General features: G+C 37.5%; 1 protein-coding gene across 20 annotated transcripts in view; it reads left to right on the top strand.

Annotated features, from left to right (window-relative positions):
* Window positions 1-24,130, top strand: part of NR3C1 (nuclear receptor subfamily 3 group C member 1) — a 740,177-nt gene that overhangs the window by 708,122 nt on the left and 7,925 nt on the right. For 19 of the 20 annotated variants that reach the window (XM_067031863.1, XM_067031862.1, XM_067031858.1 and 16 more), the window contains 4 exons: window positions 5,874-5,990; window positions 13,004-13,282; window positions 13,776-13,920; window positions 17,921-18,051. In XM_067031863.1, coding sequence (XP_066887964.1) covers window positions 5,874-5,990; window positions 13,004-13,282; window positions 13,776-13,920; window positions 17,921-18,051 — 672 coding nt within the window. Of the gene's footprint in view, window positions 1-5,873; window positions 5,991-13,003; window positions 13,283-13,775; window positions 13,921-17,920; window positions 18,060-24,130 lie in introns of those variants that run through there. The other variant, XM_067031869.1, reaches the window with a different exon arrangement.

Here is a 24,130-nt window from a genome sequence, read left to right as displayed (position 1 = left end):
TCTTTTTGCATCCCCTTTCAGTCTGTATGTGTCCCTAGGTCTGAAGTGGGTCTCTTGTAGACAGCATATATATGGGTATTGTTTCTGTATCCATTCAGCCAGTGTGTGTCTTTTGGTGGGAGCATTTAATCCATTTACATTTAAGGTAATTATCAATATGTAAGTTCCTATTACCATTTACTTAATTGTTTTGGGTTATTCTTGTAGGTCTTTTCCTTCTCTTATGTTTCTTGCTTAGAGAAGTTCCTTTAGCATTTGTTGTAAAGCTGGTTTGGTGGTGCTGAACTCTCTCAGCTTTTGCTTGTCTGTAAAGGTTTTAATTTCTCCATCAAATCTGAATGAGATCCTTGCTGGGTAGAGTAATCTTGGTTGTAGGTTTTTTTCCTTCATCACTTTAAATATGTCCTGCCACTCCCTTCTGGCTTGTAGAGTTTTTGCTGAAAGATCAGCTGTTAACCTTATGGGAATTCCCTTGTATGTTATTTGTTGTTTTTCTCTTGCTGCTTTTAATATTTTTTCCTTGTATTTAATTTTTGATAGTTTGATTAATGTGTCTTGGCGTGTTTCTCCTTGGATTTATCCTGTATGGGACTCTCTGTGCTTCCTGGACTTGATTGACTATTTCCTTTCCCATATTAGGGAAGTTTTCAACTATAGTCTCTTCAAATATTTTCTCAGTCTCTTTCTTTTTCTCTTCTTCTGGTACCCCTATAATTCAAATGTTGGTGTGTTTAATGTTGTCCCAGAGGTCTCTGAGACTGTCCTCAGTTCTTTTCATTCTTTTTTCTTTATTCTGCTCTGCTGTAGTTATTTCCACGATTTTATCTTCCTCGTCACTTATCCGTTCTTCTGCCTCAGTTATTCTGCTATTGATCCCATCTAGAGTATTTTTAATTTCATTTATTGTGTTGCTCATCGTTGCTTGCTTCCTCTTTAGTTCTTCTAGGTCCTTGTTAAATGTTTCTTGCATTTTGTCTATTCTATTTCCAAGATTTAGGATCATCTTTACTCTCATTATTCTGAATTCTTTTTCAGGTAGACTGCCTATTTCCTCTTCATTTGTTAGGTCTGGTGGGTTTTTACCTTGCTCCTTCATCTGCTGTGTGTTTTTCTGTCTTTTCCTTTTGCTTACTGTGTTTGGGGTCTACTTTTTGCAGGCTGCAGGTTCATAGTTCCCGTTGTTTTTGGTGTCTGTCCCCAGTGGCTAAGATTGGTTCAGTGGGTTGAGTAGGTTTCCTGTTTGGGGGAGACTAGTGCCTATGTTCTGGTGGATGAGGCTGGATCTTGTCTTTCTGGTGGGCAGGTCCACGTCTGGTGGTGTGTTTTGGGATGTCGGTAGCCTTCTTATGATTTTAGGCAGCCTCTCTGCTAATTGATGGGGCTGTAGTCCTGTCTTGCTATTGGTTGGGCATAGCGTGTACAGCACTGTAGGTTGCTGGTCGTTGAGTGAAGCTGGATCTTGGTGTTGAGATGGAGATCTCCGGGAGATTTTTGCCGTTTGATATTATGTGGAGCTGGGAGGTCTGTTGTGGACCAGTGTCCTGAAGTTGGTTCTCCCACCTCAGAGACACAGCCCTGATGCCTGGCTGGGGCACCAACAGCCTTTAAGCCACATGGCTCAGAATAAAAGGGAGAAAAAATAGAAAGGAAAGAAAGAAAGAAGGAAGGAAGCAAGGAAAGAAGGAAGGATGGAAGAAATGGAGGAAGGAAGGAAGAAAGCAAGAAAGGGAGGAAGAAAGGAATTAAGACAGAAAAAGTTACTCAAATAAAAAATAATTATTAAGAAGAAAAATTTTATTTTAAAAAAAAAGGGACAGTCAGAACCCTAGGACAAATGGTGAAAGCAAAGCTATACAGACAAAATCTCACACAACAGCACTCACATACACACTCAAAAAAAGAGAAAAGGGGGAAAATAAGAATATATCTTGCTCCCAAAGTCCACCTCCTCAACTTGGGATGATTCGCTGTCTATTCAGGTATTCCACAGATGCAGGGCACTTCAAGTTGGTTCTGGAGCTTTAATCCACTGCTTCTGAGGCTGCTGGGAGAGACCTCCCCCTCTCCTCTTTGTTCGCACAGCTCCTGGGGTTCAGCTTTGGCCTTGGCCCCGCCTCTGCACATAGGTCGTCTGAGGGCGTCTGCTCTTCGCTCAGACAGGATGGGGTTAAAGGAGCAGCTGATTCAGGGGCTCTGGCTCACTCAGGAGGGGGAGGGAGGGGCACAGATGCGGAGCGAGCCCACGGCAGCAGAGGCCAGCGTGACGCTGCACCAGCCTGAGGCGCACCGTGCTTCTCCCAGGGAAGCTGTACCTGGATCCCGGGATCCCGGCACTGGCGGGCTGCACAGTCTCCCGGGAGGGGCGGTGTGGAGAGTGACCTGTGCTCGCACACAGGCTTCTTGGAGGCAGTGGCAGCAGCCCTAGCATCCCACGCCCGTCTCTGGTGTCTGCGCTGACAGCCGCAGCTCACGCCCGTTTCTGGATTCTGGAGCTCCTTTAAGCAGTGCGCTTAATCCCCTCTCCTCTCATACCAGGAAACAAAGAAGCAAGAAAAAGTCTCTTGGCTCTTCAGCAGCTCCAGACCTTTTCCCTGACTCCCTCCCGGCTAGCCATGACGCACTAACCCCTTCAGGTTGTGTTCATGCCGCCAACCCCAGTCCTCTCCTTGGATCACTTTTTTATAACTTTATTTTAAAACAACTTTACTATCCCTACTGTATTAGTTATCCCCCAAAATTAGTAGCTTAAAACAAGAGATGTTCATTATATCACGCAGCTTCTGAGAGGTAGGAATTTGGGAGCAGCTTATTAGCTAGGTAGTCCTGGGACTCTCAAGAAGTTACATTCAGACTGTTGGTGGAAGCTGCAGTCATTTGAAGGCTTGAGTGGGGCTAGAGGATCCACTTCCCAGCCCATTAACATTGCTTTTCGCAGGAAGCTTCAGTTCCTCATTATGTGGGCCTCCTCTAGTGCTGCTCTCAACATAGCAGCTGGCCTCCCCTGGAACAAATGATCCACAAAAGAGGCTGTGACGAATATGGGAACATAATATCTTTATAACTTAATCTCAGATGTGACATACTTGTCACTTGTGCTGTATTTTATTGGTCACACAGACCAGTGCTGGTATAGTTTGGGAAGGGACTATCTAAAAGTGTGAATACCAGGAGACAGAGACCACTGGGGGCCATCTTGGAGGCTAGCTACCACACCTACCAGAAATAGAAATAGAATCAATTGCCAAAAATAGATTTTTACCATAAAAATAAATACAATGCAAACAAAACAATGTTGAGAAATTCCAGCTGGCCCAAAGCCTCTTCTCCTGACATCTACTCTCTCTTTTTAGTTAGAAAGGGAATTTACCAAGTGGTAGAAGACACAGGAATTCCAAACTAAGATGTCTTATTGTCTTATCAAAATGATTGACAGGGAGTGACTATTAGTGGTACATGTCCATGCCTTGTAAATAGTGACCACTATTCGAAACTCATCTTTTTATAGATAAGACACCCAAAGGCTTGTCCAACTTCACACTAATAACCAGAAAGAGCTGATTTGAACTTATGAAGGTACAATGCCCCCTGATCATGTAGCTCAGATTCTTAATTGTGCTCAAGACATGCCTGGGATAAAGAAATCATTATTAGCATAACATGCACATTCTCATCTTTTGGTTAGATATAAATAACACACTGAAACTTTTTCTGTGTTTAGCAGTGAGTGATTTTTTCAATTCACTACAGGACAGTGATTCAGGGATATTCTTATGGGGTAGAACTTCTTTGTATTATAACTGCTTCAATTATGATGGCATCTGTTGTTCCTACTTAAATTGTATAGAGGATAGAGTTATTGCATTAGTGCTTCCATTTCATGTCCAAGTAAAGAAGCTAGCAAACTTACACAATACAGAAAGGAATTGAAACAGCTCGTACAGACATTTGGCATTGGAGAATGACTCTGGAACAAAGCTGAATTGTAGACCATTAGTCAATTCTGTAGCCTATTTCTCACAAAGAATTGAACCTGATAACAGTTAACCATCTACCCCAAACTAATGCTTAACAAGTACTGTGATTTAACATGTTAGGAAGAAATGAATATAGTTTGTCTTCATCCACGTCAAGTAGACTATTCTATGCATAAAGTATCTTTTCCCAGAAATTAGACTAGGTATATTCAACCTAATGAATTGATGATTATGATTTTTTCTCTTTTCTTTGAATATGATTTATTTTTTAGAAGACAAATATCCTGTAGTCTTCTGAAGACCATCCCCTCTAGTGAAAAGACACAGACTCTTAATTATCTAGTATATCTATTTAGATATGCTGGTCTTGTGTAGGAGGATACTTTCAGTTTTTGCCCGGCTAGCAAATCTTCAGATAGTTTTCTTCAACAAAAGAGGGTACAATTGAGTGGAGGGAGAGGGTAGGAAGATTTTCTGTCTGTCCTTTTTTTTTTTTTTTTAATTTATTTATTTTTGGCTGCACTGGGTCTTCGTTGCTGCGCATGGGTTGCGGCGAGCGGGGGCTACTCTTTGTTGCGGTGCGCGGGCTTCTCATCGCAGTGGCTTCTCTTGCTGCAGAGCATGGGCTCTAGGCGCACAGGCTCAGTAGCTGTGGCCCGCAGGCTTGGTTGCTCCGCAGCATGTGGGATCTTCCTGGACCAGGGCTCAAACCTGTGTCCCCTGCTTTGGCAGGTGGATTCTTAACCACTGCACCACCAGGGAAGTTCCTGTCCTTCCCTTTTAAATTGTCCTTGAAAATTTTTGACAGGTGAAACTGCATTTCTACCTCTTAGCACATTTAATACTGGGTGGCAGAAGATTTTAGACAGTAACCATCTTTAGTATTTGGAGTCAAAAAGCATGTGAAATAATGAACAAATCTCCCTAAGTCCTATATACAGTAGCTTAGTTTGCTAAGTCTGTGATACACCTAACTAATTGCTGGCAACCTTAACATAATTTAAGTGTTTACCTATCACTTTATTTAAAAATTTGGAAGGGGAGCACGCTTTATTTGCATGCGGTGGTGCAATGCTGAATTAAACTCATTTTCCCTTTGGGACTCTCATTAGTATTTTTAAACCAATTTCTTCTTTCTCTAGTCCTCCTTAGCATTAAGTTAGAAGTCATAATAAAATAGTGAGATCGGGCTTCCCTGGTGGCACAGTGGTTGAGAGTCTGCCTGCCGATGCAGGGGACAAGGGTTCGTGCCCCGGTCTGGGAAGATCCCACATGCTGCGGAGCGGCTAGGCCCGTGAGCCGTGGCCGCTGAGCCTGCGTGTCCGGAGCCTGTGCTCCGCAATGGGAGAGGCCACAGCAGTGAGACGCCCGCATACCACACACACACACACACACAAATAATAATAATAAAATTTAAAAATTAATAAAAATAAAAAACAGTGAGATCTTCTATAAATAGAATAAATAAGCTGTTCTTTAAATTATTTTATTTATCAAGAAAGAGGTTACCCCTGGTAGGTAGTGACTGGAAGGGGGCAAGAAGAGGGTTTGTGGGCAAACCGTTCTGCTTCTTGATATGAGAGCTGATTACATGAAAGTGTTTGGCTTATGAAAATTTATTAGGTTAGGTGGTACACTTAGGATTTGTGAGCTTTTCTATATGTATACTGCAGTAAAGTTTTTTTTAATGAACTATGTTTGTCAAACAATACGAAAGGCTCTTTATTTTAAGTTGACCCCTCAACTTTGTAATGAATGTAAGAAAGTACACTATATGTTCCTTAATCAATGCCTTTTGTCCTTGGCTATGTTCCACCCAAAACAACAGCAAATAGCCTCTCAATAAAAATATCCTTTAAAGCCTGTGAAATTTTAACAGTGCTTTTATTTTCCATATAGGACAGCACAATTATCTTTGTGCTGGAAGAAATGATTGCATCATTGATAAAATTCGAAGAAAAAACTGCCCAGCATGCCGCTATAGAAAATGTCTTCAAGCAGGAATGAACCTGGAAGGTAATGTAAATATCTAAAATGAACTGTCTCTGCATCATATAAAAATTTATTGTTTTACTTTTTAAAATATACATAAGCAGATGTAATAATTAAAAGCAGGATTTTTTAATGAGTATTTCATTTTCTGCTTAAGTTTATTCACCAACTTTTACTGTACACACTGAATTCAGTGTAACCAGACTATATGTTAAGAAAGAAATTTATGTAATAATGAAACTTACAAGACTTGAAGAAACATTACTTTGATCTTTCTTATTTCTTTTTTCAACCTCAGAACTATCTGCTAGGGTTAGAAATGTTTTTATACCAGATATAGTTACATGTCCATTATTCTGTTATTTACCTTTTACTTGGCACATATGTGTATATATAAATATTTTGTTACAAATCTGCAGGGGGGGAAACTCCTCAAGGAGGCATTGGATGGGTTTTGTTTGTTTTGTTTTTCAAGCAAAGAAGAAATCTGAAACTAGTTATAAGTTTCATATCCTGGTTTATATAACAAGCTGTATATTTAAAATTGATCTCATCATTTAAAATCTTATCTCTGGAAAAAAGTTTGGAATTTTTTTGCCTTAGTTGAAACTGCAAGTTCCATGAAGGTGGTAGTGGTGATCTAATAACCCCTGTGCACTTTGATTCAGCAAATACTCACCAAGGCAAGCACTAGACATAAAACGAATAAAACAGTGTCTGCATTCAGCATCAGTAAAATAGTGCCTGTATTCAAGTACTTTACTGTCTAGTTAGGTTGCAGAGTCAATCACAAAATGGTACAGCACACTACAAAAGGAATAGAGAGCTACAGGAGCAAGAGGAAGGTCACCTAATTCTGTCCTAAAAGGCAAGGAAAGCTTCCTAGAAGAAGCAACATTGAATTTTAAATCTAGAGAAGTTGAGTAGAAGTTAGGTGGAAAATAAGGGCAGAGACATGATCAGACTTGAATTTTGGAAAGACTAATCTTGTCTAATATGGTGATATTAGAGGGAGAATGGAAACCACGTGGTTCTTTTGACAGAAGAGAGACTGTTGGTGCTATCTAGTACACACTGTGTGTATATGTTTTTAAATATAAAGTACATTTATGGGTGTGACTATAGTCTAATTCCCCAAACCAAACACACAACATTACCTTCTCAGTTCTTCATGTTACTTCGATAGCAAAAAAGACAGATTAAATTAGTCTTTTCTTCACCATGTTTACAGATCTTCATGACACACCAATCACTTTATTACAGAGTGTCAACATGTTAAACATTGCTTTAAAGAAAATGTTTACTGGGACTTCTCTGGCAACCCAGCGGTTCTCTGTGCTCCCAATGCAGGGGGCATGGATTCAGTCCCCTGTTGGGGAACTGAGATCCCGCATGCTGCACGGTGTGGCCAAAAAAACAAAACGCCAAAAATATTTTTTTTAAAAAAAGGAAAAAGAAAATGATAAATGCCCATCTTCTTGTAGGTGTTACAAACGCTACAGAGATTGATTATACATTCATGTAGAAGTTCACGTTCAGTGCCACAAGGATAATTTCTTCTTGTTACAAAAAAAAAAGATAGTTATTCCTAACTTTCTTACATATCACATCTTTGTGCATATTTTAGTTTCATTTTTCTGTTCTCTCACCATTTAAATAAATATATATTAATGCATGTCAGGTTTTAGTCCTTGGTTTATATATTTTTTTCTCCAGCCCCAGTTTTACTACTTTCCTTTAATCCCCATGTTTTCATCTCAGCTATTTTATATTTAGAAATAAGTTTACTCAAAGGACAAGCTCAAATAAAATTCTGTCATATCACTAATATAGTGTGGCTGCTTACCCAGTAACATTTTAGATGCTTTCCCAGATACACATCAAGCTTAACTTTGATCTTTGGAGCTTTAAGCATATAATGCTCTTTTGAGCAATTCCTCCACTATCCCAAGTATAAGGGAATTGTTTTATTCAAAAGAAATAAGATATATCACCTATAAAATAATGATTCTGATGGACCAGGTTAGTAAGTTTGTCCCATTTCTCCTCCTCCTTACAATTTAGTAACAGCTGTAGTGCCCTTTGCCTTTACGTCACCAGAAGACCAAGGCAGCGAGTGACATCTCATTTTCTCTGTATTATCAAATATACCATCACTGCCATTTCTAATCAGGTCTTCCGTTGAAAAGTCAACTTTTTTGAATGAATAACATTTAAACTAAGCTGCAATTTCTCAAAACACTGAAATAAAAAACCACACTGCATGCCTTTATAAGTTGTCATATAAAATATCAGAATAGAGGGGAAACTAGCCTTTGTCAAGAGCTACTACATGCTAGTCTTTGATATACATTCTTCTATTCAAAGAGGTTATTTTGGACCCTCATGTTAAAACCACCTTCAAGTAGGACCAAGATTAACCTTATGTCCACTTACACTACACAGTTCTAGTTTGTTATTTAATAATATATTAGCTGTTAGGTAGCACATATCATTCAGTTGATAATGTAACTCTACTTGTAGAAAAATTTAAAGAAAGGCTTTAAAAAATCTAATAAGAGTTTTTGTGTATATGTGGTTTTAGTATGAAAGCCTCACTTTTGTTTTTAATTACTCCAGTATATATAAAACTTTTATTTGGACTAGGTATGTGTGTGCCCCAGAGGTATTTGGTGGGCAGTAATACTTAGTACTTAAGCGTGAAACACATGGTTGAACTACATTGTTCTTTGTTTTTTTTAAAACAATCTTTAAAAATGTTCTCTTGTTCATCGGAATGTTTCCCCTAAGCAAAGCAGTTTCACGATAGCCCCAGAGTAATTTTGCAGAAGCAGTCAACTCTCTCAGAGCCCAATGCTCTCCATAAATGTAATTTAGTACTGCAAGTGCTGTATTTTGATACTGTTGCTCCATACCAAGTGATTCTCAAGATTTATTTTAAGGCAACCTTCTTCACTGCTTAAAGTGCCTGGCATTTGAGTACAGTAAGTTTTTTAATGGTGATCCTAAATGTTTTTTCATTTTAAGGTGTATTGTAATCATTCCTAATTATAGTTTTATTTTTGTCATAAGGGTCAAGTGGAACTTATAGGCAAGGAGGCTTATGGTATCAGATTTCATAACTAATATTTTTAAGCTAAGTTTTAAGCTAAATAAGATTTCTTTACTTTTCTTAAGAATGAAATGGAGCTGTCACAGACTCCTGAACACATCTGTAGAGATCATATATTGACCACTAATCTCCTGTATGCTCCAAGGGGTCAGGAACTTCATTTAGAGAAAAATATTATTAACTAAATTGTGATTAAAAATAGTGATTGCTTAACTAATTCAATTAACAACTCCTTGCCACAGTTATGTGAAAATAGTACATAGCACAACACAGTTGGGCTCAGTAGGCCTTTCTGAGCTTTATTCAGAAGCATCAGTTCTCTCTTAGGACTATAGATAAGCAGTAAGAAATTAAACTGATTATATATTGAGTATAGATGATTTTTAAAATTTTTTTCCTTTGATTTTTTTTTTTACGTTCTTAATTTATTATTTATTTATTTTTTGCGGTACGCGGGCCTCTCACTGCTGTGGCCTCTCCCATTGCGGAGCACAGGCTCTGGACGCGCAGGCCCAGCGGCCATGGCTCACGGGCCTAGCCGCTCCACGGCGTGTGGGATCTTCCCGGACCGGGGCACGAACCCGCATCCCCTGCATCAGCAGGCAGACTCTCAACCACTGCGCCACCAGGGAAGCCCTTAATTTATTTTTTATTGAAGTATAGTTGAATTACAATGTTGTGGTAATTACTGCTGTACAGCAGAGTGACTCAGTTATACATATATATGCATTCTTTTCTGTCATACTTTATCAAAGGATATTGAATATAGTTCCTTGTGCTATATATTAGGGCCTTGTTATTTATCCATTCTTTATGTACCAGTTCGCATCTGCTAATCCTGAACTCCCAATCCAGCCCTCTCCCACCACACTCTCCCTTGGCAGCCACAAGTCTATTCTCTGTGGCCGTGAGTCTGTTTCTGTTTTATAGATAGGTTCATTTGTGTCCTACTTCAGATTCCACATATAAGTGATATCATATGGTATTTGTCTTTTCTCTTTCTGACTTTACTTAGTATGCTAATCTCTAGTTGCATCCATGTTGCTGCAAATGGCATTATTTTGGGGTTTTTTAATGTCTGAGTAGTACATGTACCGCATCTTTATCCATTCATCTGTCGATGGAGACTTAGGTTGTTAACGTGTCTTGGCTATTGTGAACAGTGCTGCTGTGAACATAGGGATGCATGTATCTTTTTTTTTTTTTTTTTTTTTGCGGTATGCGGGCCTCTCACTGTTGTGGCCTCTGCCATTGCGGAGCACAGACTCTGGACGCACAGGCTCAGCGGCCATGGCTCACGGGCTTAGTTGCTCCGCGGCATGTGGGATCTTCCCGGACCAGGGCACGAACCCGTGTCCCCTGCATCGGCAGGCGGACTCTCAACCACTGCGCCACCAGGGAAGCCCGCATGTATCTTTTTGAATTATAGTTTTGTGTGGCTATGTGCCCAGGAGTGGGATTGCTGGATCATATGGTAACTCTATTTTTAGTTTTCTGAGGAACCTCCATACTGTTTTCCATAGTGGTTATACCAACTTAAATTCCCACCAACAGTGCAGGAGGGTTCCCTTTTCTCCACACCCTCTCCAGCACTTGTTATTTGTAGACTTCTTAATGATGGCCATTCTGACTGGCATGGGGTGGTACCTCATTGTAGTTTTGATTTGCATTTCTCTAATGATTAGCGATGTTGAGCATCTTTTCATGTGCCTGTTGGCCATCTGTATTTCTTTGGAGAAATGCCTATTTAGGTCTTCTGCCTATTTTTCAAATGGGTTGTTTGTTTTTTTGTTGTCAAGTTGTATGAGCTGTTTGTGTATTTTGGAAATTAAGCCCTTGTCAGTCACATCATGTACAAATATTTTCTCCCAGTCTGTAGATTGTCTTCATTTTTTTTTTTAATGGTTTCCTTCGTTGTGCAAAAGCTTGTAAGTTTGATTAGGTCTCATTTGTTTATTTTGGTTTTCATTTCTGTTGCCTTGGGAGACAGACTTAAGAAAACATTGGTACGATTTATATCAGAATGTTTTGCCTATGTTCTCTTCTAGGAGTTTGTACGTTGAGAAGACTTTAAAATCCTCCAGTTTGTCATTGTCCTTTCTTCATTCTAATGTGGAGTATAGGAACACATATTCTAGACAAATTTTAAGTTATGGTTAATTGAAGTTTTTACAGTACTGTTTCAGTGTATTGATTGGGGATATGCATGTTCTTGTTTACTTTGTCAACAAAGTACATTCCACGATTTGGAGATCTGGGTGTCAACTAGAAACCTTTGGTTGTTTAAAGGGTTTTCTTACGTGTAGGAGCTCTTCCTCTTTTAAGACTTCATCACTCTTCTGTAGCTTCTTGGACTATGTGAATTCAAAATATTCTACAACTGTATTTTACTACCAGTTGTGGCAATGATCATTCTTATATAGCACTTAAACATGTGCCGAGAACTGTTTTACGCATTTTATATATTTTAACTGACTTAATTATCAACGACCCTATGAGGTAGGTACTAATATTATCCTCATTTTACAGAAGAGGAAACTAAGGCCCAGGGAGTAACTTGCACAGATACCCAACTACTCAGTGGCAGAGCCAGGATTATATTCAAACATGCTGGTTTCATATTTATGCTCTCTACTACTATGGCATACTGTATCTTCAATAGAGCATGGTAAAATAAATTAGAACAGATCTATCATGATCCTGTTTCTCTGTTTTGAAATGTTAACTAAAAATTCTTAAATGTCTCAGCACAGAGCACAATAAGAAATGGGACCATTCTAGTCAATGTAAACAAGAGGGTTTTTTTCCTTTCTAACACTGTACATTGAGATACATAGTTCTCACCACCACATCTGTCCTCCACAAACTAAGTACTTTGGCATTTTAGGGACAGAGAATCTAATAATTATTTTTAAATGTGATTAGCATTTACTTTTTCCCTTAGCAAAATGGTTCGCATACCTGACAACTGAGATAGGTACATTTCTTCTTTCATACAAATTACATTCCTTGCCCTTCCTTGGAGTTCTGAGTACTTTCTCTTTAGGAATACTAATCTTGCCTAATATTTTTATTTGTCACTAGAACAAGTAAGTGCAAGAGTATGAATACTAAAAAATCTGTAGAATCCATGCTGTAATTTGACTATACTGTTCCAAACTATGTCAAAAATAAAACATGGTTTTAGTTACTTTATATATTACATGAAAATGGATACTTTAGGCTTATAGAGTCATGAATATAAACCTCTTATAAAAGGGAAATTACCCACTGGTAATTTATGTAAAGAAATTTAAAGTTTTTCTCTTCATCTCCCCAAAGGTTTTTAAGTCCCATATAGTATCCATCATATAAAGGTAAAAAGTGGATTTTTCTGCTGTTGGAACTAATACTGTTTTTAGTGTGTGATCTCCTATGTCATCTTACTATCTTGATAAGAAGCGTATAAACAGTATCAGTCTCTTCATTACATATACGCATAATTAGATTAACCGTAAGCCACAGTTACTAGTCTGGGATTACAAACTGAGACTCTTTCTTTCAGTTAATAATAAAAGTAATTTGGCTTGTGTAACTAATGAAAATTTTTACTTTGGAGTGAAACTGAGACAGAAATTACTTTATGGAAGAATCTAGGTGAGTGATTTGTTTACATTGTTTTAACATAGTACTGTAAGACAATTTGATATAAAGTATAACTATAATGAAGAATGGCTTATCTGTAGAGGAAATTAATAAATGAACAGGTTCCTCTTGATCCTTTGCTTTCAGGCAAAAATGTGTTTTTCTCTTCTTATCATAAAAGATTTCTCCTCTTTCAAATTAAATAGTTGCAGAAATTAAAATACCTCTTTAATAAACTGTGCTGCCCAGATTTTCCCATTACAGCTGATTTGTGTGTATATTTTTTTTAATATACCCACAGCTCGAAAAACAAAGAAAAAGATAAAAGGAATTCAGCAGGCCACTACAGGAGTGTCACAAGAAACTTCTGAAAATTCTGCTAACAAAACAATAGTCCCTGCAACGTTACCGCAACTCACCCCTACCCTGGTGTCACTGCTGGAGGTCATTGAGCCGGAGGTGATATATGCGGGCTACGACAGCTCCATTCCAGATACAACTTGGCGGATCATGACTACACTCAACATGTTGGGTGGACGGCAGGTGATCGCAGCGGTGAAATGGGCGAAGGCGATACCAGGTAAGATGCAAAGATAACGCAGCTAAGGCACAAGTCTTAGACTCTTTTAAATAAAACATTCGGGCTTTCTATCGTGCTGGTCCCATGGCCTCCTGCCATCCCCACTCCATCAAGGGGGAAAGAGGCATAAATATCAGGGGAAATTTTTTTTAACTTAAATTCACTGAATGAGTAACATCCCAGGACGGGACTCTTGGCTTTCTATTTTACTATTTTAGTATAGCATTTTACTATTTAGTCCATATTTACTCACATAGGCAAAAGGTGACAAAAACCGGCAACTCTTAAGTTTTCTTACATTGAATGCTATTAAAAAGTACTGAGGGCTTTGGTCTTAACATGTCAGATGACAAAGGAAAACTGTGCCCACTTTGTGCTTCATTTCCTCTATCTGTTAAGAGTCCTCCAAAACTATCTTTGGCAGTTCCCAGAGAGATGATCTTCTCTTCGGCAACTAGAATGTTTCCTCATACCTTTATTCGTCTTAATTCAGGATTCAGGAACTTACATCTGGATGACCAAATGACCCTACTGCAATATTCATGGATGTTCCTCATGTCATTCGCCCTGGGGTGGAGATCATACAGGCAATCAAGTTCAAACTTGCTGTGTTTTGCTCCTGATCTGATTATTAACGAGTAAGTCATTTGTGAGTCATTTTCCCTGTATTCATATTCGTTCAGGACTGAATCAATCCTACCAGGTATCTTGGAACTGGGCAAACTTGAAATAGAGTTTAGCAATGCTTAAGGCTTAAGGCAGGCCCAGTGTAATGCAGAGCAAATTGCATGTGGCATTATTACTGTACATTACTGTACCAGGACATATTTAAGGATATTTTTTTAAATAGTGACCATTGCTTTGGGTCAGTAAAGTCTACAGCAAATAAAAAGGAATCTTACTGTGGCGTTGCTTTAATCATATAACCCTATTTCAGGAAGGAAACAGAAAGGAAACAGATGCAGTGTTTGCACTGCATGATGCAATTCATACTGATCTTGCTTTCAGAACCAGGGACAATTACAGATGAGGGCAACTAGGATGAGGGGATGACAGGTATGGACCCAGAGACAAGAGGCATCTCCTTGCATGGCAAGGCTGACCCAATGTCTGTGACTTGGAAAGAACATGGGAACAAGATTTTATTTTTAAATTTGGGAGAGAACCAACCACACTTTAAGATTTGATAAATCAGCTATTCTCTACTCTTCTAGGCCTGTGAAATACTTCAGATTATCCATTCCTCCTTACCCATTGCCGTTGTTTTCTAACTAGTTTTCTGCCTCCAGTTTATCCTCCATCACGCTAAGTTTTTCTTCCTAACGCAGTTTGATCATATAATGTATCACCCCAACACACAGGTGTCTTCAGTGAGCACTCAGTGCATACTCAGCATGGTTTCTGGCTTTCCAGAATCTGGCCTCATTTTATCTCTCGTTGTTCTCCTTCACATACTCTTTGTTCCCACTCAGAATGATCTATTCTTCAAACATACCCCTAGCTCATGATGTTCATACCACCATGTAAAACCTCTCTGCTGTACATACCTAGCTCTTATCACTTTCTACCTTTTATTACTACCTTTTTGTACTCACAGCTTATTTCCTTTATTAGAATGCAAACAGGAGAGTCACACACTCACATATACATACCCATTGGTCTGCGCAGAGTGAAAAATGAAGGAGATTTGTGTTCATGTGAAGAAAGATAGAGATTTTAAAATTGTGAGCTCTGGGTGCTACTGACTAAGGATTCCAAAAAAATTAATGAAATCTTAAACCACATTATTAGAATAACAGTCTCGTTGTATTCTTTGTGAGTTAACCCATCATTAGTAGTTTGTGTTCAGGATGCCATATTAAAAGTAACAGTGATTGACAATTGTAAATATGTCCCGAGTGGCAAGGAGTTTGGAAATTAACATCAACTGATGAACAGAGGATGAATGGAGGAAAGAGAAAAGGACACTTGAGAACCATGAGGACAGCCTAAAAATCCTGTGAAGATAAAGCAAACATATTGTTTTATCTGTTGAGTATGCCAGGCACAAAAATAACAGGTAGAAGTTACAGAAAAGCATCTATTTGAGCTGAGCTGAGTGTTAAAGGGGAGGGGGCTTGCCTTATGTACTAAGCTCCAATTATTGTATCTATTTTAACAGAGACTGGATGATGCTAGCTCTAAATATTTTAAAAGAGGCTGAATTATTGAGTTAAAGTTAAACTTGGTGTTGTTGCTCTATTGGTAATACTTATTTTCCAACACAGTATTCATTTAATCATATTTGAGTACTTACCAAGTACTTACCAAGTGCCAGACACTGTTTAAGAGCTTGAGCTATAATAGATGAGGCCCCTGCTAACATACTGACGAGGAAAATCAAATAAATGACCAAAATTATTTCAGAGAGCCATGACAGAATAGTGGCGGGGGGAGGGGAAGGGAAGGGGTATAGGCTACTTTAGATTCGGGGACCATAGAAGGCCTCTCTAAATAGCTGAGCACTAAATAGTACAAAAGAACAAGCTTACAGGAAAGGTAGGGCATCTCAGTCAGAAAAGGTGAGTACAAAGGCTGGAAACAACCTTGGCATGTGTAAGGAACTGAGAGAAAGCCACTGAGGATATTCTATGAGTTTAGAGAAGTGGACAGGGACCAAGTCAAGCAGCATCTTGTAGGCCATCAAATAGAGTTTAGATATTATTCTTGGAGCATGAAGAAGCCAGTGCGTGGGGGAGGGGGGGTTTCAAACAGAGGAAAACATGATGGAAAATGGATTACAGGGGAACGCCAAATACTTACCACACTCCTAATATGTGCCTGGTACAGTATTAGAACAAGACAAAGTTCCTGACCTTTATTGCTTACACTCTAGTTGAGGAGACACAGATAACCATCAGATAAATAAAATAATCTCAGACTGTGATGGAGTTTTTACTAGAGAGAGGTCTTTTTCAGATAGGGTGGCTAATAGCTTCTTGGAGGAGGTGTCATTCATTTGAGCTGAGTGAGACCTGAAGGAGAAGACCAGTCTTCAGAGTGAGAAGAAACATGACAAGAGGCATGTGAAATCTGTACTATAACTCTTTGTATTCCAAGAAGGGCCCATATCTCTGCCCTCAGTTAGTAGGCACTGCCATGTGGTTCACCAGACCAGATCTCCACACATACTCTTAGGTATCTACTTCAAAGAAAGAAGTCACCTCAAATATCTATTGCCAAAGAAAAAGACTGCTCAAACCACTGCATCACAATTTGACAAGATTTTAAGTTGTCTGATCAAATTTAACTGATAAAAATATGCTAATATGTATATTCAAAGACATTTGAAATTTCTTAGTACTTGCTCATTTCAGAATCTGACCATGCTTCCTTCAAAAGCTAAAAACATGTTGACAGGGACTTCCCTGGCAGTGCAGTGGTTAAGACTTCACCTTCCAATGCAGGGGGTATAGGTTCAATCCCTGGCTGGGGAGCTAAGATCCCACATACTTCACAGGCAAAAATCCAAAACATAAAACAGAATCAATGCTGTAACAAATTCAATAAAGAGTTTTAAAATGGTCCACGTCAAAAAAAAAATCTTTAAAGCAAAACAACATGTTTACTATATTTACTCTTCATAGTCACTTTCTAAAAGGCAATTTGAAGTCATTTAATTGGGGTTAAAACTGTGAACGGATTTATATGAAACACCAACATATCACCTTTTATAAAATTAATGTAATTCAGAGTTTTTATTTGAGGGGCACTCAAATTTAGACTTAAACAGTTATAGCATAACCTTATAGCATAACCTGGTATTTCTTACATAAAGCAGGAGTTAACAGAAATTTTTTCTCAGTGTTCAACTTTCTTGGAGGATAAATGGCTTACAGAAACAATAGCTTTTAAGTGGGCATTCTTATTTCCCATTCTTGTATCCTTATGCTGTTGTGATAACAATCATTTTTTTTTTCCTGTTAAGTCCAAGATCACTTTCTGTCAGAAAATTTTTTTAAAAAACAGATCTTTAAGTATTTTTAAAAGCATGAATGAGGCTCAGCTTCAGGCTCTTAGTGTCATTTAAAAAGTTTGAGAGTCTATTTGAAAATCATAGATGTGATATGATACTAACTTTTGAGAATCCTAATTGAGAATTCATTTGGGGTACCTTTAGTTGGAAGAGTATTCAGTTGCATAATGTCAGTCAGAGGCAGATTTTGGGTATTAGAAAGCCCAGAGTCAAGTTCTAATTCTGACCCTCTACATAACTGTAAACAGTATCACATACAGTTGTCTTTAGAATGGAATGCTGTGAAAAAAAAAAACATTTGATTTTCAAATGGGTAGGATTTAAAACTGTGTTGTCTAACTGGACATATTCAAATACTACCATAAAACCTTTATTTAAATGAATAACTGGTAATAAATTCTGTAGAAATAAATTCTAAAGTACTTAAATAAAACAAATGTAGAAAAATAATTTCTCCACTATGTTAAGGAAAGTTTTCCAAAATTCTAATCCAGAGAGAATTAGCATTAATTCCAATAGTTAGATGAGTTCATGGCTTTGCAAAATAGAACAAAAGAAAGTACTTTTTTGGGGAACAAGAATTATTTCTTCCTAACTCAAACACTGATATTTGTCTTTCACAGGCAGAGAATGGCTTTACCCTGCATGTATGACCAATGTAAACATATGCTATATGTTTCCTCTGAGTTAAACAGACTTCAGGTATCTTATGAAGAGTATCTCTGTATGAAAACCTTACTGCTTCTCTCTTCAGGTTGGTAGAACACCTACTCTCTTCTAATATTCACCTAAGTATTCAAAAGCATAAAATACAGAAGTCTAGAAACAAAGGTTATTTGTATACAAAGCACTAATAATTATACCAAGTCTACTATTTCCTGCTAGTCAGGTATCTTAGATTTTCATAGATTTTCATAAATGTAAAATTTTAGAGAGGTACAGCCAGTGGTACCAAGGTTAATAAGATAGATAGGTATCATGGAGAAATGGAGAGGTATATGAATCACATGGCAGGGAGGAGGAGGTCTCTACCGATCTGGAATATCTACAGCCTTCTTCCTTCCTGCAACCTTTGACAATGCCACTATAGAAGACACAGAAGGAATGCCAACAAGAATGATTTTTGTTTCTCTACTACACTGTTATTTGGTGAAAAATTTTAGTTATACAATGAGTACTACTGTGTATAAGAAATTACGTATGAGACCTAATAAAACTGAAAAGCTTTTGCACAGCAAAGGAAGCCATAAACAAAACGAAAAGACAATCCACAGAATGGGAGAAAATATTTGCAAACAAAGTGACCAACAAGGGATTAATCTCTAAAATATACAAACAGTTAATGCAGCTCAATATCATAAAAACAAACAACCCAATCAAAAATGGGCAGAAGACCTAAATAGACATTTCTCCAAAGAAGAAATACTGACAAAGAACTGGCCAAGAGTCACATGAGAAGCTGCTCAACATCACTGATTATTAGAGAAATGCAAATCAAAATTACAATGAATGAGATATCACCTCACACCAGTCAGAATGGCTATCACCACAAAAATCTACAAACAGTAAATGCTGGAGAGGGTGTGAAGAAAAGGGAACCCTCTTGCACTGTTGGTGGGAATGTAAATTGATACACCCACTATGGAGGACAGTATAAAAAGTTTCTTGAAAAACTAAAAATAGAGCTACCATATGATCCAGCAATCCTGCTCCAGGACATATATCTGTAGAAAACCATAATTCGAAAAGATACATGCACCCCAGTGTTCACTGCAGCACTATTTACAATAGCCAAGACATGGAAGCCACCTAAATGTCCATTGACAGAGGAATGGATAAAGAAGATATGGTAATACACAATAGAGTATTAGACATAAAAAAGAACAAAATAACGTCATTTGCAGCAACATGGATGGACCTAGAGATTGTCATACTGAGTGAAGTAAGACAGAGAAAGACAAATATCATATGATATTGCTTATACGTGAAATCTTAAAAAAAAAATACAAATGAACTTATTTACAAAACAGAAATAGAGTCACAGATGTAGAAAAACTTATGGTTGCCAAGGGGGAAGCAGGGGCAGGGATAAATTGGGAGATTGGAATTGACATATACACACTACTATATATAAAATAGATAACTAATAAGAACCTACCATATAGCACAGGGAACTCTACTCAATACTCTGTAATGGCCTATGGGGGAAAAGAATCTAAAAAAAGTGGGTATATGTACATATACAATATAACTGTTTCACTTTGCTGTACAGCAGAAACTAACACAACATTGTGAATCAACTATACTCCAATAAAAATAAATTTTAAAAAAATTATGGGATAAAAAGATATAACCTACAAAAGGTGTGCTTGATTACTATTAGAAGGTTGGTTAATGCAGCACTGGAGCCGGACTGCTGGACAGAGGTATTCTATCTAGAGTTTATAGAACAATCTTTAAAGTTTGGATGAAGTTATTGGTATATGAACTTCAGTGAGACTACTTTCAGCTAGCAAAGGCATACTAGAAAACTTCTGAAAAATACAAAGTATCTTGCCTATCTTAGTAAAAATGTGGCATTTGCAACAACTAATAAAAGAAGGTCTGTGAACCAATTAGCACTATAAACTTCAGGTCACTCCAGTAAAAATGATTAGGTTAGTGTTTATAAAATACAGAGTTGATAGCTGAGTACCTCTTTCATATACAAATAAGTAGCTTTCCAGTGTTTAAAAAAAGCCTTCATTCCATTAGTAACTGTGGTTTCAAAGTTGCTAAATAACTGTAAGCTATGGATGCTGCACATGACTATATCTATTTAAGCTTTTCCAAAGCACACATCAATATTAATCCTTTCATACTATCTTCATTTTACAAAAGGTTGTTTAATGGCACTAAATTTAAGGACTAATATTTCAGTCAAAGTAAGAAAAATTTCCACAACCCATTAAAAATACTAATTTTTAAGGTTACCTGTAGCAGTACTCTTGTTAAAGAAGTGAGCTTGATGTTGTTTGAGGAAACAGTTAAATTTGTGATCATGAATCATTTTGATTGGTAATATCCAGGTACAGGTCAGTGCTAAGATACTGACTAACCTTACTGATAAAAGAATGATGCTTTTAAGTTTTATACATTCCAGACTTACTGAGCTATATGTTGTGTTTTTCATTGTAGATGATAAGAAAAAGTAAATTGAACCAGTATATATCACTGGTTCTTTAAAAAAAATAAAATCAGAAGAATGAAAATACATACCTTAAGATATAATTAGACTTCTACTCTGATAGAACACTGAAATAGGTATCCTTACCTCCTGCTAAAAAATGCTGGACTAAAACTTGGTGCAGGCAGGTACTGAAAGAGGTAAGCTGCATTCTGAAGCTAGCTTTCTCTTGGAGGATATTTGCAAAGCCTGGTAAATTACTATACTTAGTAAGTTTAAAGACAAGTGCAATTGTTAAAAAAAAAAACAAAAAAACAATGATGGCTCTAAAGGCAGATTAGACACATTTGAAGAGACTTTAAACTGAAATACATATCTGAAGAAATTAGCCAGAATATAATTTTTAAGATGCATATATATGTGTGTATACATGTATTCATATTTATATATGTGTGTGTTATGTATGTATGTAAATGAACGATACGAGGCATGATTGAGGGAGAAGGTCTAAAAAGCTTCACAACTCTTTTCGTGTCATAATGAACATAAAAAATAGCATTCATACATAGCACGAGGTAAATGAAGGCTACTTGCAACCAGTGGCAACCAGCATAACAGACATTATCAACACATTCATAACCCATTCATAGCACACCAGTTGAAAAAAGCTCTGGTCTTACTATAATCATCAGAGATCCAAAATGAAAGGTGAAAAGATATAATGGCTGAAAACTTTCCAGAACAGCAGCAATTGAAGAAAGTGGAGTAAGTTTTTTCAGAAAGCTAAGGAAAAAAAAACTGAAAAATGAGGGTGGCTTTCCAGTTTCAGCTCTCACAGTTAAACAGTTATCACTCCCATCCTCAAGTAAAAGCTGAGCAAACTGACAGTCAATGACTTTTTTTTAGATCCATCAGTGAAGTAAGGTCACAGGGCAAACCACTACCCAAAAATCTGGAGAAACAGGCAAATACAGAGAAGCTCAGCCAAGATCCGCTTTCTGGAAACAGAAGCTACTGGAGCCAGTAACATAGGAACACTTACAGTATTTCTGATGAATTTCTGAAGATCAAGTGAGGAATAGCTGGCATGTTAAAAACTCTGGGGACCCAGTCTTAGGGGATTTGTCTCCCACAGTTTTCTGGGGTTTACCTCCAGAAGCCCCACCAGGTTTTCAAGGTGAAGATCAGAGAAAGACTCCCTCATGTTTCTGACCTGGAGAAAAGGGAAAATAGATAATTCCAGCCCCCTTTGCCTTCGTATCTCATGTAAGGGAGGAGAAGGAGGAGGGAAAAAAGGTTCAGAAGCACATCTAAAGGTCAGAGCCTAGGGACTCAGGCCTACTATAATTAATTTTTAAAAAAAGAAAAAAGAAAAACCTGAGATTTAACCATAAAAGTATAAAACATTCCACATACCCAACACCTTACAACCATATTAACAGACTTCCAGTATAATCCAGAATTACAACTGCGAGAGCTACAGAACACAGCTATTTAAGGTGTTCTTAGGGAAACTCAAAAACAACAGGGGGAAAAAAAAAGAACAAGGAAATTAGAGGAAACTGAAACCTCTTAACACCTATAGCTTCAGCAAGCCTTAAACACAACCTGCTCCTAGCCAGATTAAAAGCCTAATTAATTATCTCAGTTCTGATATGTCATATCCAGCTTTCAGCAAAAAAATTTAAAACTACAATCTGGAGAGACAAGCATCAAAACCAGACTCAGACATGACACAGATATTATCATTATCAGATAGGGAATTTAAAATAACAACAATATATTAAGGCCTCTAATGGAAAAAGTAAACATACAAGAATATATGGGTTTTGTAAGCAGAGAGGTAGAAACTCTAAGAAAGAATCAAAACAAAATGCTAGAAATTAAAAATACTGTAATGAAAATGAAGAATGCTGGGCTCATCAGTAGATTTGACACAGCCAAGGAAAAGAATCACTGAGCTTGAAGATACCTCAGTAGAAACTTCCCAAACTCAAATGCATAGAGAAAAAGGAATGAAAAAAATGCAACAAAACATTCAAGAACTGTGAGGACAATTACAAAAGGTGTAACATACAAGTAATGGGAATATCAGAAATAAAAGAAAGGAAGGAACAGAAGAAATATTTGAAGCATTAAAGGCCGATAAATTTCCAAAATTAATGACAGGCACTAAAGCATCGATCCAGGAAGCTCGGAAAATACCCAGAAAGATAAATAAATAGCTAAAAATCTATACCTAGGCATATTTTACTCAAATTACAGAAAACCAAAGACAATAAGGAAATCTTGAAAGAGGCCAAAGGAAAAAAACAGCTTACTTGTTCCTTATAAAGGAACAAGGATAAAAATTACATTAGAATTCCCACTAGAAACCATGCAAGCAAGAAGGTAGTGAACTATTTAGTGTTGAAAGAAAGAAAAAGATCACCCATGTAAGATTTGGTGTCCAGTGAAAGTACCCTTCATAAGTGAAGGCAAAAGGAAGACTTTCTCAGACAAAAATCTGGGAGAATTAGTCACTAGAAGACCTGCCTTGAATAAAATGTTAAAAGAAGTTCTGCTGAGGAAAGGAGATTAATTTAGTTCAGAAACACGGATCTACTTAAAGAAAGGAAGAGCTCTAGAGAAGGAATAAATGAAATTCATTTTTCTTCTTAATTGATCTAATAACTGTTTAAAGAAATAATAGCAACAGTGTATGGGATAATTATAACATATGGATAAGTGAAATGAATGTTAGCAGTGTTAAAAGGATGGGGGTGAAGAATTGGGAATACTGTTTTAAGGATACCTGCACTACCTATAAAATAGTACAGTGCTATTTGAAAGGAGATGTAGATTAGTTGTAAATGTACATTGCAAACTCTAGGGCAGCCACCAAACACAATTTTAAAAAGAAGTAATAACTGATATACTGAGAGGAGAGAAAAATAGAATCATATGAAACACAATAAAAACTAGAAAAGGCAGAAAAAAGGAAATAACAAGAACAGCAAGTAGAAAACAGTCACAAACATGTAGATACTAATCCAGATTTTTTTTTTAAATGAAGGTCAAAAGAAAATGTGCCACCACAGATCCTCAGTAAAGTAATATTAAAGGATAGGCTAAGGAAAGTAATCCCATCTTTAAAGAGGGAAAAAAGGACAAAGAAACTGGTAAATATTTAGATACATTTAAACTAACACTGTATAAAATAACAGTAATAGTGTCTTTGGGGAGTTAAAAAATAGAACTGAAGTACACAATAATTACATACATGCAAGAAGGCAAGAAGGTGGGCTTCCCTGGTGGTGCAGGGAAGAGAAAGAAGAATCCGCCTGCCAATGCAGGGGACACGGGTTCGAGCCCTGGTCCGGGAAGATCCCACATGCTGTGGAGCAGCTAAGCCTGTGCACCACAACTACTGAGCCTGCGCTCTAGAGCCCGTGAGCCACAACTACTGAAGGCCGTGCACCTAGAGCCCCTGCTCCGCAACAAGAGAAGCCCATGCACCGCAAAAGAGTAGCCCCCACTCGCCGCAACTAGAGAAAGCCCTCTCACAGCAACAAAGAGCCACTGCAGCCAAAGATAAATAAATAAAATACGTTTTTTTTTTAAAAGGCAAGTTTGATAAGTTAAAAATGAGTGTTTAAATTTCAAGGACGACAACAAGACATAGAAA

Source organism: Kogia breviceps, chromosome 4 (genome assembly GCF_026419965.1).
Source record: "Kogia breviceps isolate mKogBre1 chromosome 4, mKogBre1 haplotype 1, whole genome shotgun sequence".
Lineage (NCBI taxonomy): Eukaryota > Metazoa > Chordata > Mammalia > Artiodactyla > Physeteridae > Kogia > Kogia breviceps.
Note: the sequence above shows the minus strand (reverse complement) of the source record. Positions and strands in the feature narration are given on the sequence as shown.